The sequence below is a fragment of the Lissotriton helveticus genome, chromosome 1_2 (assembly GCF_964261635.1).
Source record: "Lissotriton helveticus chromosome 1_2, aLisHel1.1, whole genome shotgun sequence".
NCBI lineage: Eukaryota > Metazoa > Chordata > Amphibia > Caudata > Salamandridae > Lissotriton > Lissotriton helveticus.
Window position 1 is genome coordinate 187,931,843 of NC_136058.1, and position 21,938 is coordinate 187,953,780.

General features: G+C 48.5%; 1 protein-coding gene across 45 annotated transcripts in view; it reads right to left on the bottom strand.

Moving 5' to 3' along the window:
• LOC144799531 (uncharacterized) overlaps positions 1-21,938 on the bottom strand; it is a 5,513,712-nt gene that overhangs the window by 2,090,041 nt on the left and 3,401,733 nt on the right. For 42 of the 45 annotated variants that reach the window (XR_013603860.1, XR_013603862.1, XR_013603865.1 and 39 more), the window contains one exon: positions 945-1,001. The exons of the other annotated variants lie outside the window; for them this stretch is intronic. Coding sequence is in view for 39 of the 42 variants with exons in the window: in XM_078671256.1 (XP_078527382.1) it covers positions 945-1,001 (57 nt within the window). In the remaining 3 variants the exon portion in view is untranslated. The remainder of the gene's footprint in view (positions 1-944; positions 1,002-21,938) is intronic. 45 annotated transcript variants of the gene reach the window in all.

The following is a 21,938-nucleotide window of genomic DNA, read 5'->3' on the forward strand; positions in this document are numbered from 1 at the left end:
CCAGATAGTCTTCCTACCCTTTGTTTTGCAAACTTATGACTTTTGTTAAGTGTGCCCATATTATAACTAGAAAAAATGGCGAGACAATCCTTTATTTCAATATTTTGCAATTACTACTTTTAGCGTTTTAACCCAGTAGATCTCTTTTAGATTTCAGTTAGCCTTTAAATCCTGGATTGTAGTGACCACCTTGCATTGAATTATAGGAACTCAATCTCTTTTATTCTGGCTGCCAGTACAAAGATGTGCATTTCCAACTATTCTATTCTAAATGGAGATCCGATAGTTTCAACTTTTAATCGCTTCTGAATATTCAAAGTGCAATATCGCCCACAAGCTCTGGCCTGCTTCGCTGCTCTTGCACAGCCGATGGTTCCAACTTTTAAATGCTTCAGAATATTCAATAGCATTAAATTACCATTAAGCTTTGCTCCCTTTTCCCTTTTCCCATCTTTTTAGTGGCTGGTAGTTGATGTAGAAGAATAGAAGCAAATAACCACCTAGCACTTATTTAATTTAATTACGAGTAAGGATCTATGCTTGGTGTCGATTCATCTCTTTCCCTGTAGTGACATTCTTCTTATTAAGTTCAATATCAAGCCATGGATTTCTAATTAAAGAAGTATAAAAAAGCATTGGCTAAGTAAATAGATTTCACAGTTGAGATATATTGCATTTGGCAATGCTTAGTAGTCTACCTTGATTGCCACCGGTTGTCAATGTATTAACAGTATCTACAATCTGGAACCTAATCTAACTTAAATTATCATAGCATTCTGTGGAGTCTATTTCTATTAATAATTTCACGTTGATAAGTCACGTTATGTTTGTGTTCTGACCATATTTCCTTCTCTTTTCTTTCAATTTTTTACCGATTCTCATAGTATAGATCTAATGAATGTTTCCCTAACTTCAAAGAATTTTAAAAAGTCTGGAAAGCCTACCTGCCGTTGGTTCCAATCTGATGGTTCACGTCGATGATCTTCTTGAGTGCGCTCATTCTAAGAGAAAACAAACAAATTACAATTTAGTGAATTGCACAAGCAAGAGTATAATAATAGTAGATGCATTGACACTAACAGACATTGTTTGTACAGTATCTTTTTTCAGGGAAGGTACACAACCTTAGGACAAACCATTGTGTCCTCCACCCAACAGCTAATCCCAAATAAAAAATGGTAAAATGATCGACATGGGCATTTTATTTAATGTACAAAACGATCCAAGTTGAATGTGGTGTGCTTTCTTGAAGAAATCTTTTTGCTCGTTCGTGAATGATGTACGTATTTGCATATCATATTGTACAATTTAGGCACTAAAGCACTGCAGGTACAGGAATTTTTCTTTCTGAAAATGCATGCAGGATTTTATGTTTTCAATCTAAAATATTTCTTTCTCTGAGAGTATTCTTTTCCTACAGAGTTAATGTGACTTTGGCATTTGTTGTTTCAATGGGTTGTTATGTAAGCTGATTTAGTGCAGAAAAATATTTCTATCAATGAATATGGTGTACAAGGTAGGTATTCCACTCATTCCCAACATATTCTTTCTGTATACACAGAAATGTGTTACTTATAGCATGGGTGAATTTGATTCTCTCATGCATCACATGCATTTTATTCTAATGCACGATACTGCCCTGCCCATGTTAAAAAGTTGTTATCTGTGAATCTGCAAATGATTTTCAAATATTTCTTACAACCTTCATTTTTAAGTATATATGACATTGAAAATTTTGAAATAAGAAAGCATTATTGACGACTCTTACAGGCAACGACATACGCCATTGTATTTTCTCATTTCAACGCATGATCATTATTTGCAGGTCCTTAAGGAGGAACACCTTTAGTTCCTCCACTATTTAAAGTGGGGTGAATTAACATGGCGACCCCATTAACAATTCCACTAGAATTCTGTCAATAGTTTTATACTGATGCAAACATTTTTAGCAGTAATAATGAATTAGTAGTAATTACATTTTTATGCAGTAATCTTTTTAATAGATTTTCATAAACTGCTTAACGCAATCACACCAAGGGTTATGAAAATAAAACATTCAAAGGTGCCAACCTCCTTTTTGCCAGCTACAATGAAACCTCTAATCTGCATTGACATCCATGAGTGTTACCATTGCCAGGCCGAGAACATATGAACATTCATAAGTACGTCCATCTGAATTCTTATCCCTCAAATGAGGTAATATCTCTCCAAGAAATGAGATATCAGCTACAGTTGAACAAGTTACTTACCTTCAGTAACGCTTTTTCTGGTGGATACAGTATCTGCCTGTGGATTCCTCACTTATGAATATCCCCTGTGCCAGCCTTCCATGGAAACTTTTCCTAGCTCTCCGCGCCAACGAGGTCGTCACAATGCCATGGCTCCATACGCGGCTTCGCATGACTTCACCGGAGCCATAAGAGTACCACGTCTGCGTGATGACGTCAGTTCCACCCATTTTTCCGTGCCACAGAGGCAAAATGGGTGGACCGACCATAGAGATAATATATACATAGTACACAGTATTCAAACAAACACGCACAGTGTAAAGTGAAATAGGAAATCAAAGAAAGTAACATTTCCTATAAAACTAATAAGGTCAAACAGAGGCAGCATAAATTTCAATATGAAACAACCATATTAATCAATACCTCTTTTAGGGTATAAAAGGGCGGACAATGGGGAGGAGGGTGGGTCAGTGCGGAATCCACAGGCAGATACTGTATCTACCAGAAAAAGCGTTACCAAAGGTAAGTAAATTGTTCTTCTGATGGATACATCTGCCTGTGGATTCCTCACCTTATGAATAGAATCCCACAGCAGTCCAACCCCCGGAGGAGGGTGTCCACCCTTCTATGCCAAAAAGTTTTGCAAAACAGAGCGTGCAAAATGCCCATCCCTCCTCACCTTGGAATCCAAGCAGTAATGCTTCGCAAAAGTGTGGAGGGAGGCCCATGTTGCGGCTTTACAGATGTCCAACACAGGAACACCACTGGAGAAAGCAGAAGTAGATGATTTAGCCCTGGTGGAATGAGCTCTAATGCCTGCAGGAGGCTCCTTACCAGAAAGAGAATAGCATATCTTAATGAAGAACACCATCCACCTGGATAAAGTGCTATTGTGCACCGCCTTGCCCTTCATACGACCAGCACATCCAACAAAGAGCTGATCATCTTGACGGAAGTCCTTTTTTCTATCCAAGTAGAAACTAATCGCCCTCTTTGGGTCCAAACGACGAAGCCTCTCCTCCTCCTTGGAAGGGTGAGGGGGAGGATAGAAAGTTGGGAGAGTAATGGACTGTTCTAGATGGAAGGGAGTTACCACCTTAGGCAGAAAAGCAGCCCTGGTCCTGAGTACCATCCTTTCAGCATGTATGGTCAGAAAAGGAGGCTTTGAACTCGAAGCCTGAAGCTCACTCACCCTCCTAGCCGAGGTGATAGCCACAAGGAAGACTGTTTTTAATGTAAGTAGCCTCAAAGGACAACTATGCATAGGTTCGAACATGGAACCCATTAAAAAAGTTAAAACTAGATTTAAATCCCACTGGATCGTAATAAAAGGGGAGGCGGAAACCTGTTAGTAAGCCCCTTAATGAACCTTAAGACTATTGGAGACTTAAAAAGAGAAGGCTGATCGGGCAAACAAGGAAATGTTGACAAAGCCGACCAATATCCTTTAACAGTGGCCACAGCACAACCCTGCTGAGCCAAATGAAGTGAAAAACAAAGAACATCAGAAAGATGCGGTTTCAGAGGATCAATAGATTTCTCTCCACACCATCTAACAAATTTTGACCACCTGTAGGAGTATATAGACTTGGTGGAGTGTCGCCTGGCCGATAAAATAACATCCACCACGTCAGATGGGAGAGAAAATAATTCAGGTTGCCCTGTTCAATCTCCAGGCATGAAGGTGCAGGCTCTGGAGGTGGGGTGTCGAACCTGCCCCTCCATCTGAGAGAGGAGGTCAGCCCTGAGAGAGAGACGGAGTGGAGGGTGCGATGAGAGGTGAAGTAGGTCCGTGTACCACACCCTTCTTGGCCAATCCGGGGTAGTCAATATAACTTGGGCCAGGTCTTGGCAAATCTTCCTCAGAACCCGAGGTATCAAGGGTATGGGAGGAAACACGTAAAGGAGTTGTGAGCTCCAACTCAACTGAAACGGGTCCCCCAAGGCTCCCTGCCTCGGAAACTGGAGACTGCAGAATGATGGGCAGTGCGCTTTCTTGAGAGTGGCAAACAGGTCCACCCGAGGAGTTCCCCACATCCGAAAGACGTGATCAACTACCTCCGGATGAAGCCTTCACTCGTAGTCGGCAGAGAACTGTCGAACTGTCGACTAAGACTGTCCACACGTACGTTCAGCACCCCGGCCCGATGATTTACCATCAAGCAAATCCGCTGGTCCTGAGCCCAGGACCAGAGCCGCAACGCCTCTAAAACAAGGGAATAATTTCCTGAATGTCGAAAATCCTTTGCGGAGGAGGGAATGCCCGACACACAGTGATATCCAGTACTGCCCCTATGAAAAGGTTGCGCTTAAAGTGCACCAGGTGAGACTTGGGTACATTTATCAAAAAACCCAACTGGTACAACAACAACTAGGTTGTAACCTGCATGTAGAAAATAGAAACCTTCTCAGGGGTCTCACTGATACTTGGTCCTTTTAAACCAACAAAGAAGACATTGGCACAGAAGTGATATAAAAGTAACATCTTTAATAACCTCAAATGAGGGAGACTACGTCACACACAAGCCTTAGCAAATGAATGAAGCAGTCTAAGGAGTACAGAAAACAGAGGCCTTATATATGCTTAGGGTTACATAGTCAGCATAAGACCAAGGGGAGGTCCTCGCACGTAAGCATGCAAAATGACTAATATGGGCATACAAGATCTGCTTGCTCAACAAAGTGGGAGGAGAGTTACTTCTCCATACAGCAGCAAAAATAGCCTGACAGTTCCATACTAGGAGCAGGTGCATTCTACTAGCTAGGCCTCTCTGAGCATGTGCAAGGCTCTGAAGAGGGAAACAGCACATGGCGAGCACATGGCTACCTAAAATGGTTGCCAAAATACAAAATGGCTTTCAGCTCATGCCAACAAATCCCTGCAATCTTTAACATTGCAGATGATGAAGCAACATCTCTGGAGACTCTGCCTTCAACAGCCAGTCATCCAGGTAGGGGAAAACTGGAATCCCCGACCTCCTGAGATGGGCAGCCACCACTGCCATCACCTTAGTGAAGACTCGAGGTGCAATAGTAAGACCAAACGGAAGGACCGCAAACTGGTAGTGCTGCGACCCAACTGTAAACCGGAGATACTTCTTGTGCAACTTCAGGATTGGGATATGGAAATATGTATCCTGCAAGTCGATAGACACCATCCAGACCTCTTGGTGCAGCACCCGAAGAACCTGCGCCAGAGTGAGCATCTTGAACCTCTCCTGCTTGAGAAACAGATTCAAGATTCTGAGGTCCATGTTAGGACATAACTTGCCATCCTTCTTGGGGATCATGAAATACCGGGAGTAGCAACTCTGACCCCTTTCCTGCTGCGGAACCACCTCTATTGCACCTTTTTATAACAAGGTAAAAACCTCCTTCTGAAGGAGAAGCAAATGATCCTCCTTGCAAAACCCTTAGTAAGGAGGGTAAGGTGGAGGGAATTCCCTGAAGGGAAGGGCGTATCCATTTTCTACCGGATCTAAAACCCAAAGGTCCAAAGTTATTAATTTCCAATCTTGTAGAAAATGGGTAAGACGGCCTCCAACGGGACCTACATAATCCAGGATGGCGGATCTAGGGCTGCTTTCCTGCATTACCAGGAGGGGCTCGGGAGGTAGAGGAGGAGGAGTAAGAAGGCTGACATCTGGTTCCAAGAAGACGACCTCTGCCTTTACACCTGTAGCTCTTATCAAAGGGGTTCTGTTGCTGAGGCTGTAGGGACCCACAAAAGGAAGACTTCCCAAAGCCTCAGTATCGCTTATATCCATAGCATCTTGTCTGAGTCTGCAGACCCAAAGACCTTGCTTACTGTCCTTAAATCTTTGCAGGGCAGAGTCTGCCTTTTCACCAAAAAGCTTGGATCCATCAAAGGGCAAATCAATAAGAGAAGCCTGCACGTCAGGAGAGAACCCAGAAGACCTTAACCATGCATGTCTTCTTGTCACAATGATTGAACCCATTACTCTGGCAACAGAATCTGCCGTGTCCAAGCCAGACTGGATGACTTGGCGAGCCGCAGCCTGACAATCCACCAACACTTCACTCAGATTCCCCCTGTCCTCTTCAGACAACTTTCGAAGAAGCTGTTTTGCAGAGTCCATTAGGGCATGAATATATCTGCCCCAAGAGACAAGTGGCATTGGTATACTTCAGTGCCATACTAGCAGACAAAAAAGAACTTTTTCGCAGATTGCTCCAACTTCTTGGAATCCCTGTCTGCGAGCCTGTGAAAACGCCCCTATAGATTGCTTCGAACAAGAAGCCTGCACCACTAGACTTTCAGGAGAGGGGTGAGAGGAAAGGAAAACCGGATCTCAAGGAGCAGGTCTATACCTTCTTGAGAATGACCTCGAAACCACAGGAGCCGAAAGAGGGTTGCGCCACACATCGAGAATTGGGTCAGTCAGAGCATCATTGAATGGCAAAAGTGGTTCAACCACTGAAGATGGGGAATGAAGCACCTCCGTAAAAAGATTAGGCTTATACTCCGCCACAGGAAGCTGCAAATCCAAAAGTTCCGCAGTCTTCCTAATAACCATATGATAAGAAGCAACATCCTTTGAGGTGTTAAAAGTTAGGCTGCAAACTTCAACATTATCGGCGCCATCTTGCTCTCCTTGAACCCATTCGTGCACATAAGCGGCAGCCATTTTGAACACCATGGCCTCCCTGCCCCTCGCTGATAGCCAGCGCGTCTCTCTCTCTCCCTCAACCCCGCAGGCATCCCCCCCCGCGCGCTGACGACCCCCCCCCCGCTCGTAAACCCCTCTTCAGCGCAGCTCTGTCCCGGAATCCCATCCTGTTCCCAGCGCGACACCTCCCTTCGTTCCTTTCATGGTCCCAGACCCTTTGATACAAACCCCCTTTTCCTGCGTGCCCGTTTGTCTTCCTCGTTCCCAGGCCGCCACCTGGCCCTGCGGATACTGTTTATTGCCCCCCCCCCCGTACAGTAGGAAGCTTCCCCCATTAAAGGACCCTCGAATTGATCAAAGCCCCCACCCTATGATATCCGATCAACCCCACACATTCCGTGAATCAGCGGAATGTCCAGCTGCGCGATAATCATCACCTATTGTGACCGGGGTGGGGACTTCAACTGTAAATGTGTGTGGGAACGGGTCTGAAGGGGAGATTCCGAGGATGTCCTTTCATACTTCAAAGCATTGCAAGAATGTGTTACCTGCAATAAAGATCATAAAACTGTGTATAAGAGGCCAGGCCTCAGAGATGCGGTTAGAGCACCTCGTGACGATACTTGCTGTCCGAACTGATGTGTTCTCCTCCGGAGAGAATAAACCTTTGTTTCCTGCCTTCCAGTCTCCAGCGCCTGCCTCTTCATTGGTTAATATCTTGTGGGTTTAAGAGGCGACACCGCCGGGCAATATTTAAGGATCTTTTATACTGATTGGTAGCCTGACCTTTTTACAATTGGCGTCCCAAGCGTGGGGCCCATCAGCGACACGTGGATCCAGTGGGAGAGGTCCTGACGACAGAGTGAATGACTGCAACGATCGGGAGTGCACCTGTCCGATAGACCCTCGTCTGACAGCCGATCATCCGAACTTTACTGGTTCCGAACAGACCTCTCTCGAGTGATCTACGGTCCTGACTGGGAACCATCAGGAGTGCCGCGAGGATTACGAAGAAAAGAGGACGATCGGGCGCTGGATTCGGAAGACAAGAAACTGTCCATGCGGTCCGGGTAAGGTCGTGTAAACACGACGAATTGCGAAATGATTGTTCAATTGTTTAGAAAATACTAGTATTACTCTTTGTTGATTTATTTGGAGATTCGCTGTCTGCAAACGGAGAAACAACAGGCTCTCTCTTTGCAAGCAGTGAAGGATAGGTAACGCAGCCGTCGTGCCTATCTTTCTCCCCCACTGATTAATTATTTGAACCTGAACTATTGTTCCCAGACTGTTTTCTGGAGATTCTCTGTCTGCAAACTGGAAGGCACCCCCCCTTTTTGCAGATAGTGAAAGGGTAGGTAACGCAGACCTTTGCGGGCCTACTTATTCTCCCCACTGAATTGTTTTGATTGACCAAACGTTGACTATTTGATATTGGTTCATGAGGTATTCACTGCCTGCAAACAACGTAGAATAGGAATATTCTGTCTAGTCTTTGCACGCAGTGATAAGATAGGCAGTGCTGACTTTTGACCCCGTTGTGATCCGTCATGTCTGTCTTCTCCCCACTGATTGGTAGCCTGTTTAGCCCGGACCGCTTATTAGAGATGAACCATCCGGCTCCACTGGAGGGCACCCCTAATAAGGACATGTTCATGAAGCATGGATTGATCGCTATAGCCTATAACAAGCTGTGGCATAAATATACGAAAAAGGATCGAGAAAGTCAGTGGCCACTGATAGGATCCTTTCATGATGACAAAATAAACGCGCTAGAAGCAGCCCTCGGTAAAAACAAGACAACGCACACTATGCTTGATAGTTTCGGCATGTGGCGCAAAGAAACTGAACAACGTAAAAAGAAAACTGAGAGTAGGTTGGGAAAAGAGCTGCGAAAAGCAGCCCACCTAGCTGCTCAGAAACTAGAAGGAGAGATAAAGGAAAGAGAGAAAGCCAAACAGAAACTAGAAATGGAAACATCAAGCCAGTGTCCGGTTAGAACGTCCTCCATGCTCTACCCTGATTTACCCTCGAAACAACGAGCCAACGATGATCTGCTGTTAGGTCCTCCGACCATCTACATGCCCCCTCCATATGCCCCTTCCCAACCCTTAGCACAGCACTCACCACCCCCAGGTACAAACGAAGGTAGCGCCACAGCTTCGGCCCCCACGGCCTCTGTGCCGGCCGAACCCCTTGTATTAAATACTACGCAAACGACAACGTTAGGCGACCCTGAGACCCGAAGGGCTGGTTCTGCAAGAACAAACAGACTAAGCAAAGATGAGCGAACAGGGATCGACAAGATAGCAAGGACACTGGTAGAAAGGAAGGAAGATGAAGAGTACATCACGGATATGTTTAACTCGTATACAGGGAGTCACAGACGACATTTTACCGTACGACTGTGTTACCATGTCTTGAACGCATACGAGGACCGATATCGAGACAAAGGTCCCGAGAGCCTAACGACTCTGTACCGGAAGGTCGATATCGGGGATGAGGGCGAGTGTGATGTGACGGACCTCCTTACGCGTACGCTTGAGGTTTTCCGCCACCTCACTGAACAAGAATCGGGAACTAAACCCACGACATCCGTAGCGACCGAACCACAAACTGAGCAATCTAACACCATGATGCCGATACGAGAGGCTGCCCCTTACTGGGTTCCTCCACGAGGTGCAGGGACTAACGATGATGCAAACCACCAAGATGCAAAAGGAAGGGTAGTGTACAACTGGGTCTACCAGCCATGGGACCGGCAAGAGATTCTGACATTCCGGAAATCTCTGCCTGACCTACGTAAAAACCCCACTGCCTTCTATACTGAATTGGGTACAGCCCTAGGTTCAACGATTATGACCCTGGCTGACATCGACTTGTTTTTCGGGTTATGTCTACCAGCTGATGTGTGGAAGCAAATCCGGAAAGTCGACCACCTTGAGCTGTTTGGACATACCTGGTCACAACTCGATAACATTGATAAACAACGAGGACCTGGACAAAAGCCTTTGAAATCCATTCTAGACTTTCCAGATAAAATCGTACAGAAATTAAAAACCCTGATTCCAGAAAAGAAAGTGGACTGGTCGATAGTAACGGCCTGTCGCCAGAAACCCCAGGAGGATGTATCGGAATACTTCTCCCGGTTTGAAACGGTGTTCTCCGATTACAGCGGCCAGGACATGACCACTGCAACCGGACACCATCTGTTTGTCCAGAATTATGTTAAGGGTCTGTCATCGGAGGTCTCCCAGAAACTGCAGGCTAGCGAGAGTAGTTGGGCAGCCTCCAAACCTACAGCTATCCTCCAGATGGCCCAATATTATGAACATCAGAAAAATGAAAACGATAGGGCAACAGAGAAAAAGAAGAAGGACTTGAAAGAGAGGGTGATGATTGCCCAACTGCAAGGGGTGACTATAGGACGAGATCAATACCAGGGAAACTATCAGACGAACGTCCCTAAGGCTGCATTTCCCCAGGACCGCACTTTGACTCCCCACAGTGGACGTACAGACCTTAGAGAGGACCAGTGTGCTTTCTGCAAAGGAACTGGCCATTGGAAATCCCAGTGCCCAGTTCTTCTGGAAATAATCAGAAACAAAGACCCCAAGGACATAGCAAGTGGACCGAGAAATAAGGGACAACAGCGAGGGCCCCCAAATGACACGACTAATGACAGATCAGGCAGACCAAATACATTTGATCGACCCAGACAGAACCAATACCAGCAATCTGACTACGATGACGCCCACAACTTTGCATAGGACTGCCAAGGGCAAGGGAGGGATCCAGTCGAGCTCTATGTTGACCAGCAAGGCCCTTACGTCACTGCTAAGGTCCTGGGTACCAAGTCTCCATTTCTGGTAGACACTGGCGCAACACATAGTGCGTTATCTAAACGACTGATTCCAAGGGCACCCTTGTCTGGCTCACTTATAACATCGACAGGTTTCGATGGAACGCCCTCCACTAACCCTTTGTCCGCCCCGTTCCTCTTTGACGTAGAAAACAACACCACTGACACCACGTTTTTGCTTTCCTCCAATAGCCCTGACGCCATTATGGGACTTGACTTATTGAAACACTTCCGAGCGACGATCAGATGTTCTCAAGACGGAGTTCGAGTTTTCCTTTACGACAACCCCGTTCTGCTTAGACATTGCCCTCCCCGACGCATGTTTTCCATCACCGACTCTGACACATCCCTGCTTGACACTCTGCCTCCGTATCTGTGGGCCAAGGCGGATTCGGACGTAGGGCGCATGTTGATTGACCCAGTGCACATTACTGTCCGACCAGACGCAACACTCCCAAAACTTCCACAATATCGGATATCGCCCGAGGGCGAGAAGGCATTGGTAAAGATTATTCAGTCACTGATAGACGCAGGAGTGGTAGAGGAAGTGGTTAGCAACGTTTGCAACAGCCCTATCTTGCCCATCATCAAGAAACAGGGAGAGGGAGATGAGAAAGCATACCGTTTTATCATTGACCTTCGAGAGATCAACAAAGTGGTGGTACCCCAGTACCCTGTGGTCTCAGACATCACCACCATCCTGACTTTGATTCCTTCTACTGCCACCACCTTCACTGTCATTGACCTCAAAAACGCATTCTTTTCCATCCCCATCCACCCAGACAGCCGATATCTCTTCGGCTTCACCCTAAAAGCCCGCTCATATAGGTTCTGCCGAGCACCCCAGGGCTACACAGAAAGCCCTAGCATCTACAGCCAGGCCCTCAAGAGACAACTGGATCAAGTCCAGTTACCCGATGGAGTGGTGTTAGTGCAATATGTCGATGACATCCTTTTGGCAGCCGACACCACTCCATTAGCAGTTACAGCCACCATTCAACTCCTGCACTTCCTTGCGGAAAATGGCCACAAGGTCTCCAAGAAGAAGTTGCAATTCTGCCAACCCCAGGTCACTTACCTAGGCCACCTTTTGTCCAAAGAAGGAAGGAAACTCACTCCCGGCCAGATCCAAACCATTCTCGAAACTCCTGCCCCTAAGACCCAGAAACAGGTTCGCTCCCTACTAGGCCTCACCTCCTTCTGCCGACAGTGGTTACCAAACTTTAGCCTCATTGTGAAACCGCTGCTTTCTCTGCTAGGTAAAGACGTCCCCTTCCCACTCCCTTGGACCCCTGAGTGTCAAACCTCCTTCACGGAACTACGAGATGCCCTTTGTTCGGCCCCTGTCCTAGGTACCCCTGATTACAAAAAGCCCTTCTCCCTTTACACTCACGAAAGGGAGGGGTGCGCTTTATCTGTCCTGACCCAGGCCATTGGCCCAAAGCAACGACCGTGCGCTTACTTCTCTGCCACTCTTGACCCTGTAGCCAGAGCCTTGCCTGCCTGCCTTCGAGCTGTAGCTGTTGCTGCAATCTCTATCCGACAGAGTGAGGGGATCGTACTCTCGAATTCCCTCACGGTACAGGTACCCCATGCAGTTGACACCCTCCTGAACCAAACCAAGACGCAACACCTGACGAGTGCACGACTGACTGGATACGAACTGACTTTGCTTGCACCCCATATCGCCCTGAAAAGATGCACCACACTGAACCCGGCAACTCTGTTACCCTTACCAGAGAACGATCCCAATGTGCACCCTGTACATGACTGCGTGACTCTTACGGACGAACAGACTAGAAGTAGGGTTGACCTCAGAGACACGGCTTTCCCTGACCCTGACGGGGAGCTGTGGGTGGACGGTTCTTGCATCAAACTCCCCGATGGCACCACGTCCGCTGCCTATGCAGTCACCACGGCTCGAACTGTAGTCGAGACAGCCCGCATCACGCAACGATCTGCCCAGGCAGCGGAACTGATTGCCCTGACACGAGCCTGCATTCTGGCAGCAGGAACCACAGCGAACATTTACACCGACAGCCAGTATGCCTTCGGGGTGGTTCACCATTTTGGGCTCCTTTGGAGGGAAAGGGGATTCTTGACCTCACACGGCACCCCCATTTTGCACGGGGATCTAGTCTCCGCCTTGATCGAAGCTGTCCTTCTCCCCAAAAAGCTTGCAGTCGTCAAATGCCAGGCACACAAAAAGGTGACAGACATCATTGGGCAGGGAAATGCGCTAGCCGACATCACTGCCCGAACGACAGCTGAAAATAGGACGACAACACGTATGTATGTGACCAGGTCACAAGCAGAAAAATGGACTGACGCTAGGGACACTATTAGAGACATTCAAACGGCTAGCACACAGCACGAGCTGACTGAATGGACACGGGTGGGATTAAAAGATGACGAAGGCTGCTGGCGGACAAGAGACACAAACAAATGGTTGCTACCTGACTCGTACCTGATTCCCATACTCGCTATGGCACACTCCCCTGCCCACATAGGATCAGCCCCCATGATTGAACTTGTCTCCAGAGTTTGGCACAATGATAAAATCACAGACCCCGCCAAACGCCTGGTCCAACAATGCTTGATATGCCTGCAACACAACCCCGGGAAAGGAACTGTAGTACCCCGGGGAGGATTTGGGGTCCCAAGTCACCCATTTGAAGTCCTGCAGATGGACTACATCCAGCTAGACAGGTGCCAAGGCCTGAAATATGTACTCGTTGTGGTGTGCGCATTTAGCAAATGGGTGGAAGCATACCCAACCCGTGACAACACTGCTATGGCCACTGCAAAAGTACTGTTAAAGGAGTTTTTCCCCCGTTACGGCCTTTGTCGTATTTTATGGAGCGATAATGGCCCCCACTTCATAGCCGAAGTCATCCAGTTCATCTTAAAGGGGTTGGGCATCAAGCAGAAATTCCACGCAGTCTTCCACCCCCAGTCTGCTGGACTTGTTGAGCGACACAATGCCACACTAAAGCTTAAACTGGCCAAGATAGTGGCTACCACGGGTCTGAAATGGCCTGACGCCCTCCCACTGGCATTGCTATCGATGCGTTCCACCCCCACCAGACATCACTTAACACCTTATGAAGTTGTTTTCGGTCGACCCATGAGTGTCTGGTCTGCACCGAAACCAACTTCCATTCATGACGTCCCGGACGTCCTAATGTCTGATTATCTGTATAAATTGACTGAAACTCTGTCTGTCATTCATCAGCAGGTGCAGCAGGCCATCCCCGATGCTTCCAGGGGTCCGGGTCACGCCATCCAACCTGGAGATTTCGTGCTGATCCGAAACTTTCAGCGGTCGAAGAGTTTGGAACCCCGGTGGACGGGCCCCTGGCAAGTGTTAATCACCACCCGGACGGCTCTTCGTGTGGAGGGGAAACGGCACTGGCTGCATGCACACCACTGTAAGAAGGTCTCCTCGACCCTGGCCACGACAGAAAACATCGACAACCAAGAAGAGCTCCTGAACAAAGACCGACCGTCGCTAACCTGCTATCCAGATACCAAAGCACTTGAACTTTCAAAATTCTCTGATCCCACTGTGCCATCCAGAGAAGGGTATTTCCTGCGTCGAAAGGAGGGAGCTTCGGCTAAGTAGACCACGAACTAAGTTGAATCTCAGAACGGTGACCCAAAGCAACCAAGGGTTACCTGGAGAGAAGCTAAACTAAGTCTGTGGTTCTGCCCACTACCGAGCACCTTGAAGATGAAGATGATGGAAGCGCCAGATAAGAAGATGATGGAAGCGCCAAATAAGAAGATGATGGAGGCAACAGGAAATACCCACTACAGAAACCCAAGAACAGACAGACTCCACAGCTCAAAGACAATTGCACTCTTCATCACAATCCTTTTCTGCTTTCTCCTCATGACCACACTCTGGATTGTGGAAGAAAATGCACCTGCTCACGAAACATTCCTGACCACTGCTCAGCCTACCACCATGAAGGAACATTATCTGATTTCGCTTTCTCCTCAACTCAGAGAGAGGCGAAAGGAGTTTTGGAATAACTCTTTCGTACAGCTCCTTCACCAGCACAACCTCGCCACAAATGCCACCAACTGTTGGATCTGTGGGTTGCTACCCCACGCCACTGGACACTCAATACCATTCATCCCTTCACCCTTCTCAGTTCATGGCTCCTGCCTTGCTTGGCTGATCCTCCTGCAAGAAAGCTATAAGGACAATGCCACCTCCAGCAAAACCGTAACGCATTTCTTCCACGGGGTCTGGCGAAACAAAACAAAGGCACACTTCTGCCCGCAGACCTCCAACGACTCAATCCACATGGACGTCCCTGCCAAAGAACGAATTGAAATGCAGGTGTTCAACAACCCAGCCAGACCCACCTTCTCCTACCTGCGGAAACGAACGGCTGCCACTCTGACTGTGGCCCTGTCAGTCATCAACGTCACAGGCCACATGTGCATAGAAGGACATGGGACACAGCTGGTGGGCCGCAGTGCTTGCCGTTTTACCAGAACTTTGGACTCCACGGATCCACCTCCCTTTGTGTCGTCCCCAAACATGTATTTCGTCTGCGGCACAAAGGCCTACACCTGGCTCCCCAAAGGCTGGGGGGGCACTTGTTTCATCTCCTTCATCCTTCCTCCGACTTATGTGGCCCCAGCGAATCATCATAGACAAAAACGAGCCAAGGACATTGAGCAAGCCGACTCAACAGGAGCGCAATTCCTCGATGCTATGAAGGGACTTGTTCCCCTCTGGGGCCCGATGGCAAACAGCCATGCCATCCGACATCTGACTCAGGCAGTTGAGACAACAATGAACATCACAGCTGGTATCTTTGCCAACAACACCGCCGAGCTTCAAGCGGTCCGCTTGGTGGCCCTCCAGAACCGCCTTGTCCTAGATGTGGTTCTTGCGGACCGTGGTGGAGCATGCCGCATTATTGGGTCCAGCTGCTGTACATACATACCGGACAACTCACCCTCAGTGTACAAAGCCATCGAACATCTTCACAGACTCTCTTCAGAAGTCCACCAGGATCAGGAAGAATGGTCGCTTGGTGGTTGGTTCTGGAACACCGTTAAGGACTGGGGCTGGAGACTGTTCACCATTATCCTGATTCCCGTAGTTGTAATATGCGGTCTATGCTTAGGAATTCAATGTCTGCCACCTCTGTGTTCATTATGTGCAAATTGTATTTGCCCTAAGACTGTGGACTTTGGAAACGAACGCATGGGAGCATTATATGATGCCGAGGTTAGGAATTTGATGAAGATTGACATTGAGTAGGCAAGTTGGCTAGATATGTTGAAAAGGGAGGACTGTTAAAAGTTAGGCTGCAAACGTCAACATTATCGGCGCCATCTTGCTCTCCTTGAACCCATTCGTGCACATAAGCGGCAGCCATTTTGAACACCATGGCCTCCCTGCCCCTCGCTGATAGCCAGCGCGTCTCTCTCTCTCCCTCAACCCCGCAGGCATCCCCCCCCCGCGCGCTGACGACCCCCCCCGCTCGTAAACCCCTCTTCAGCGCAGCTCTGTCCCGGAATCCCATCCTGTTCCCAGCGCGACACCTCCCTTCGTTCCTTTCATGGTCCCAGACCCTTTGATACAAACCCCCTTTTCCTGCGTGCCCGTTTGTCTTCCTCGTTCCCAGGCCGCCACCTGGCCCTGCGGATACTGTTTATTGCCCCCCCCCCGTACAGTAGGAAGCTTCCCCCATTAAAGGACCCTCGAATTGATCAAAGCCCCCACCCTATGATATCCGATCAACCCCACACATTCCGTGAATCAGCGGAATGTCCAGTTGCGCGATAATCATCACCTATTGTGACCGGGGTGGGGACTTCAACTGTAAATGTGTGTGGGAACGGGTCTGAAGGGGAGATTCCGAGGATGTCCTTTCATACTTCAAAGCATTGCAAGAATGTGTTACCTGCAATAAAGATCATAAAACTGTGTATAAGAGGCCAGGCCTCAGAGATGCGGTTAGAGCACCTCGTGACGATACTTGCTGTCCGAACTGATGTGTTCTCCTCCGGAGAGAATAAACCTTTGTTTCCTGCCTTCCGGTCTCCAGCGCCTGCCTCTTCATTGGTTAATATCTTGTGGGTTTAAGAGGCGACACCGCCGGGCAATACTTAAGGATCTTTTATACTGATTGGTAGCCTGACCTTTTTACAGAGGGAGAAGCCTTTTGAGAAGCAAAGTCAATCTCCCCAGAAGTCCCTAGCCCATTTTCCTCACACAAGTCTTCAAACACATCTTCTGGGTCATACACCTCTCCTTCCTCCCTCTCTTCAGCCTGGTACTGCTCCTCTTCCAATAATCTTTGCGCCTCTCTCCTCGAGTGCATCTTCGGGTGCAGCATCGGCGGCGCCACACGCGGAGTCGACGGCTCCTGGAGCGGCATCGAAGGTGGATCCACAACCATAGCAGGTGCCGATCACATTCGAGAAGCTTTCATGGGATAGAGCCGGGGACTGACCATACAATGTCGACACGAGGGATCCGAACCCAGCGTCGAAACTGAGGGTATGAAGCCAGTTCGACATCCGAATGAGGTACCTTATTATTCCATTCTGCTGCTATTTTTACTAACATGTTTCACATCTTCATGAGTGATACTCACAGAGCATACATTTGAATGCTTTAATGATACCAATCTTCTCTTACATGCCTCTCCCAGCACCTTTTACTTAATTTTGTAATTGTGGAAGGCTTTTAGTGTAGGAGGCTGGCTAAGTATATAGTTTCCACCTATGGACAGGCACTATGTACTGTGTCAAGGCAACCCTTAGCAATAGTGTGTAGGTCCCTGATAACCAAAGTTCTTAAGGGGTAGCTGTGGAGAGCAGCTAAGGCTTGTTCAGGAGAGTGTATTTACCACATAGTCAGTCAACAAGCTTTCACACATGAAAGAACCACACAAATGTTTATAAAAATACTGTAGTATTTATTTGCACAACACTAACAACTAACTTGGAATATCTCCTACCTGGAGATATCAAATTCACACAAGACATAAATCTAAGTAGCATAGAAAAACACATGGGCTCTCTGAGGGAGGTGGGGGACCATATGCTAAGAAAGTCATATAAAAGGTAGGTACCAAAACAAGACCTGTTACCCAAGGATGGGGAAGCCCAGGTTAAGCAAGCAACCACTAAATGTGAGTAGCTTGAGACCCCAAGGCGCCCGGGTGCAGAGTGGGTGCACCAGGGCAAACGTCCATAGAATAACACAGGGTAAGTCAATGTTGGTATTTTCTTGTTTCAGGATCCTTCCCAAAGGACCCCGAAGACGCCAATTGGATCAAGGGAGGTTGGAGAGCACCCCACCCACGGACACACAGGGAATCAGGATACCTACACAAGGGAGCCTGGGTGCATACGTACAAAGTGGTTTTGGAACTGCTCGTAAGAGCCAATTGAGGATCCTGGAGGCGTGGTGGCTGCAGAGAGCTCTGCACCAGGACGTTGGAACCCAAATGTGGATTCTGGATGAGAAGTACCTGAGTGCAGCGGGGACAGAGTCCAAACCACCCGGAGGTGATCAGGAGGAGCAGGAGCACAATGCCACCCCTTGTCAGAGGTCCTTGCTGAAGCACATTGGTATTGCTGAAGCTGCTGTGGAGCAAGGGCGATGATTGCTGGAGCACAGCACAGGAGCACAGCCGACATCCACAAGCTGTCCCCGATGGATGAAGAGTGCAGGAAGGTCAGTGACCGACAGGACCACCAACAGGACTTGGCAACGGCAACAGTCAGAGAAGAAGAAAAGATGCTTGGATGAAGACCAGCAATGTCTGTGGGACTAACCCAGCAAGGGTAAGTCAAGGCCGGCCTCCAGCACACAGGAGAGCCAGCAGGAATCGTTGGAGCCTCCTCAAGGACCCCCTGGAAGAAGGCACAGGGAGTCACAGGGAAGTCTCAGCAGCCCATAGTAGATGGAGGCCCACGATGCAGAGGATTCAGGCAAGATGTCGTTCTTGGAGCTGGGTGAAGCTAAAGACTGGGGCTACTTGGAGCTTGAAGATCGTATGTGAAGAGAGCCAACAAGCCTTGGCAATGGCAAACAGAACCTGTGCACAGGGAGGCAGCTCAAGTCGGCTGAGGAAGGATTACAGTCGCCCAGTGGCAGTGCTGTTGTGGAAAATGACTAAATTAGGTATACATAAGCGGCGTTCATTTATGTTCACCACAACCACTGTTGAAAGTAAAGTGCAAATCGTGAAACAGTGGCCACACCCCTAGATCCGACCGATCGCCCGCATTCCTGTTCCCAGCGGAATGTCCAGCTGCGCGATAGCCATCATGCTGAGATTTGGGTGGGGACCCCTACTGTGGATATTTGTGAGAACGGGCCTGAACCGGGGATTCCGAAGATGCCTTTTGCGTACTTCAAAGCAATACCACGGATGTCATAAATGTAATAAAGCCATAAACTTGTGTATAAGAGGCCAGGCCTCAGAGATGCGGTTAGAGCACCTCGAGAAGATACCCTGTTGTCTGATTTGACGTGTTCTGTTCCGTCGGAATAAACTCCTGTTTCCTGCCTTCCAGTCTCCAGCGCCTGCCTCTTTGTTTGGTAATATTGAATGGTATGAGAGGCGGCTAACGCCGGGCAAATACTGAAGGGTTCTTGGTCGAATTCGGCCCTGCCTTTTTACACTGTCTCCTCTAAATGTGTTGGTAAGTACTTTGTACACCCACAGTTGGCATACTGGGGTACCACTGTAAGTCCCTAGTATATGGTACTGATATATCTGGGCATTGGTACACCAGGGGTCTCCCATGGGCTGTATCATCCAGCAATGCCTGCATTGTATGATGTGCTTGAAAATGGTGAAACTTAGCAAGTACAGTTGGTGTATTGCATTGTGCATTAATCTGAGTCTAGTTGCGAAGGCACCCATTTTAGAAAAAGTCATCCAAACACTGTACTCTGAGCCCCCGCAGTGCTTTCTCTGTAGCCTTTAACTGTTCGAACAGAACCCACGCACAGGATTCCAGAGGAAGCTGCAGAGAGTAAATGATGGGCCTATTTTGCATGTCCATTTGAAGGAAGCCGGCTCTTTATATACTATACCAAAGTAAGGTATAGTATGCACCGAGTCCAGTGGAACCCTAGAGGTACAACAGTCTAAATCAGATAATCACTAACAGCTCTAAGTGTGGTAGTGTAGTCGAGCAGTTAGGTTTATCAGGAGGGTGTTTTAAGCATTTATTGTATTCACTCAGTTAAGACTGAAGGCACACACTTAGACACTGAATCAAGACCAATTAGGTAAGTATTAAAAAGTTATGCTTATGTTTTATTTCTAGAACCAAGCAGGACTTGGCACAGGAAAGTAAAATGTACTTTAGTATTAACTCTGTTTTATTGAACAGCAAAGCAAAACATCGCAATGAGTACAGCCACCCGCACCCGTGTAAGCACATTGCGGGCAAGGGCGATTCAGTAGCGTGAACACTGCCAAGAAATGCTTCCATCGAGCACGTTAACACAGCAAGCCGCCTACAACCCAATCGAGCCGGACATGTCTTAAAGGCTAAAAGGCAGGTGCAGGTGGCATCGATTATGAAGCATGGGTACCAAAGGAAGGAATAAAGAAGAAAAAACAAACCCCAGCCCCCTACCCTCCACCCCCCCACCCCCTCCCGTGTCCACGGAGGAAAAATAAAAGCTAACAATCGTCTCCTCTCTAAGAGGGTCCTCAGGCTGCAGCACCATCTGGGGTCTTGCGTTTGCGCGACTGCTTCTTAGGGTCTGGGAGCGGGGTGTCTGCAAGGCGTAGCAATCGCAGGTAGCAGGGGCAACTCAGTTCTCGGAATTCTCCGGTCAGTAGGGTCAAGAATGGCCGCCACAGCTCTGCAAATTCGTCCCCCCTCCCTGCCCTTGCCAATGACAACTTCTCCATTCCCAGGATCGCCCAGAGCCGGTGCAACCATCCCAATTGTAAAGGAGGCTGAACGGCTCTCCAATGCGCTACTATGTTTTGTACAGCTGCCCCCAGTGCAATTGCAATAAGCCTCCCTCTCCTGGATTTAAGGGGGTACATCAGGGCGTTGGGAAGGCCCAGCAGGACGTAAGCAGGAAACCTGGGCAGTTGCGTATCTAGGTGTGCGTCTATCAGGTCTAAGATCGATTTCCAATAGGCCTGTAGGTGGTCACAGCTCCAAAGCAGGTGTTCCAGCGTGCCAAGCTTCCCGCACCCCCTCCAACAGCGGTCGCTAACCCGGGGGTCCCATTGGTGTAGGTGTGCAGGTGTGTGGTACCAATAGGTGGCCACTTTGGTCATGGTTTCAGTAAGGCCCATGTGATAGGCAGAGTGTCTGGCCCTGTGGTAAACACCCTCCCATTCCTTGCGTGTAAGTTGTCTCCCCAAGTCCCTCTCCCATCTGGCCCTCCCTGCGTTATATGTGTAGATGTTAGTGAGGAGTAAGTGTTGGTACAGATCAGAGATTAGTTTCTTATCAGAGGTGCGTGTCAATAGCCATCTCTCGTATGGGGGAAGGAAGCGTTGTGCTCCGGGTCTGACCGACGGCTGTAACACCCAGTGGCGGACTTGCAGGTAGGGTAAGCGATCCGTTTCCAGTATGCCGTAGTCCTCCTTCACTTTCTGAAAGGGAAGAATGCCATTAAGGTCAAACATATGTCTCACATTCCTGCATGGTGTAGTTCTCCATATCGCGAAAGCCCGGGGTTCCAGGCCGGGAGAGAAGTCAGGGTGGTCAAAGAGCGGCGTCATCGGGGAGGGGAAGGAGGTAAGCTCCCGTCTAACACCCACTCTATCCCACACATCCAGGACGGTGCTCGTAATGAGCGATGCGTTGAGATTGGGGGGTCTATGGCAGCGCGGCAAGGACGGGACTCCCTGGAGCGTACGTACTGCCACCGCCTGGTCCTGAAAGAGCCAGTGCTTGCTTGATTCCAGTTGGTGCCATTCCACCAACGTGCGCAGCTGGGTCGCCTGAAAGTATAAGGTGAGGTCGGGCACTCCCACCCCCCGTGTGCGGGGGGAGTATAGCGATCGCGTGCTTAAACCGCGGGCGACGGCCATTCCAGATGAAGCATGCCAGATCCGCCTGCGTCCTCTGAAGCCATCCCTTTGGTGGATGTAGAGGGAGGGTCTGAAACACATAGAGGATCTGCGGCAGCATCGTCATTTTGGTGGCCGCGACACAACCCAGCCAGGACAACATAAGATGTTTCCA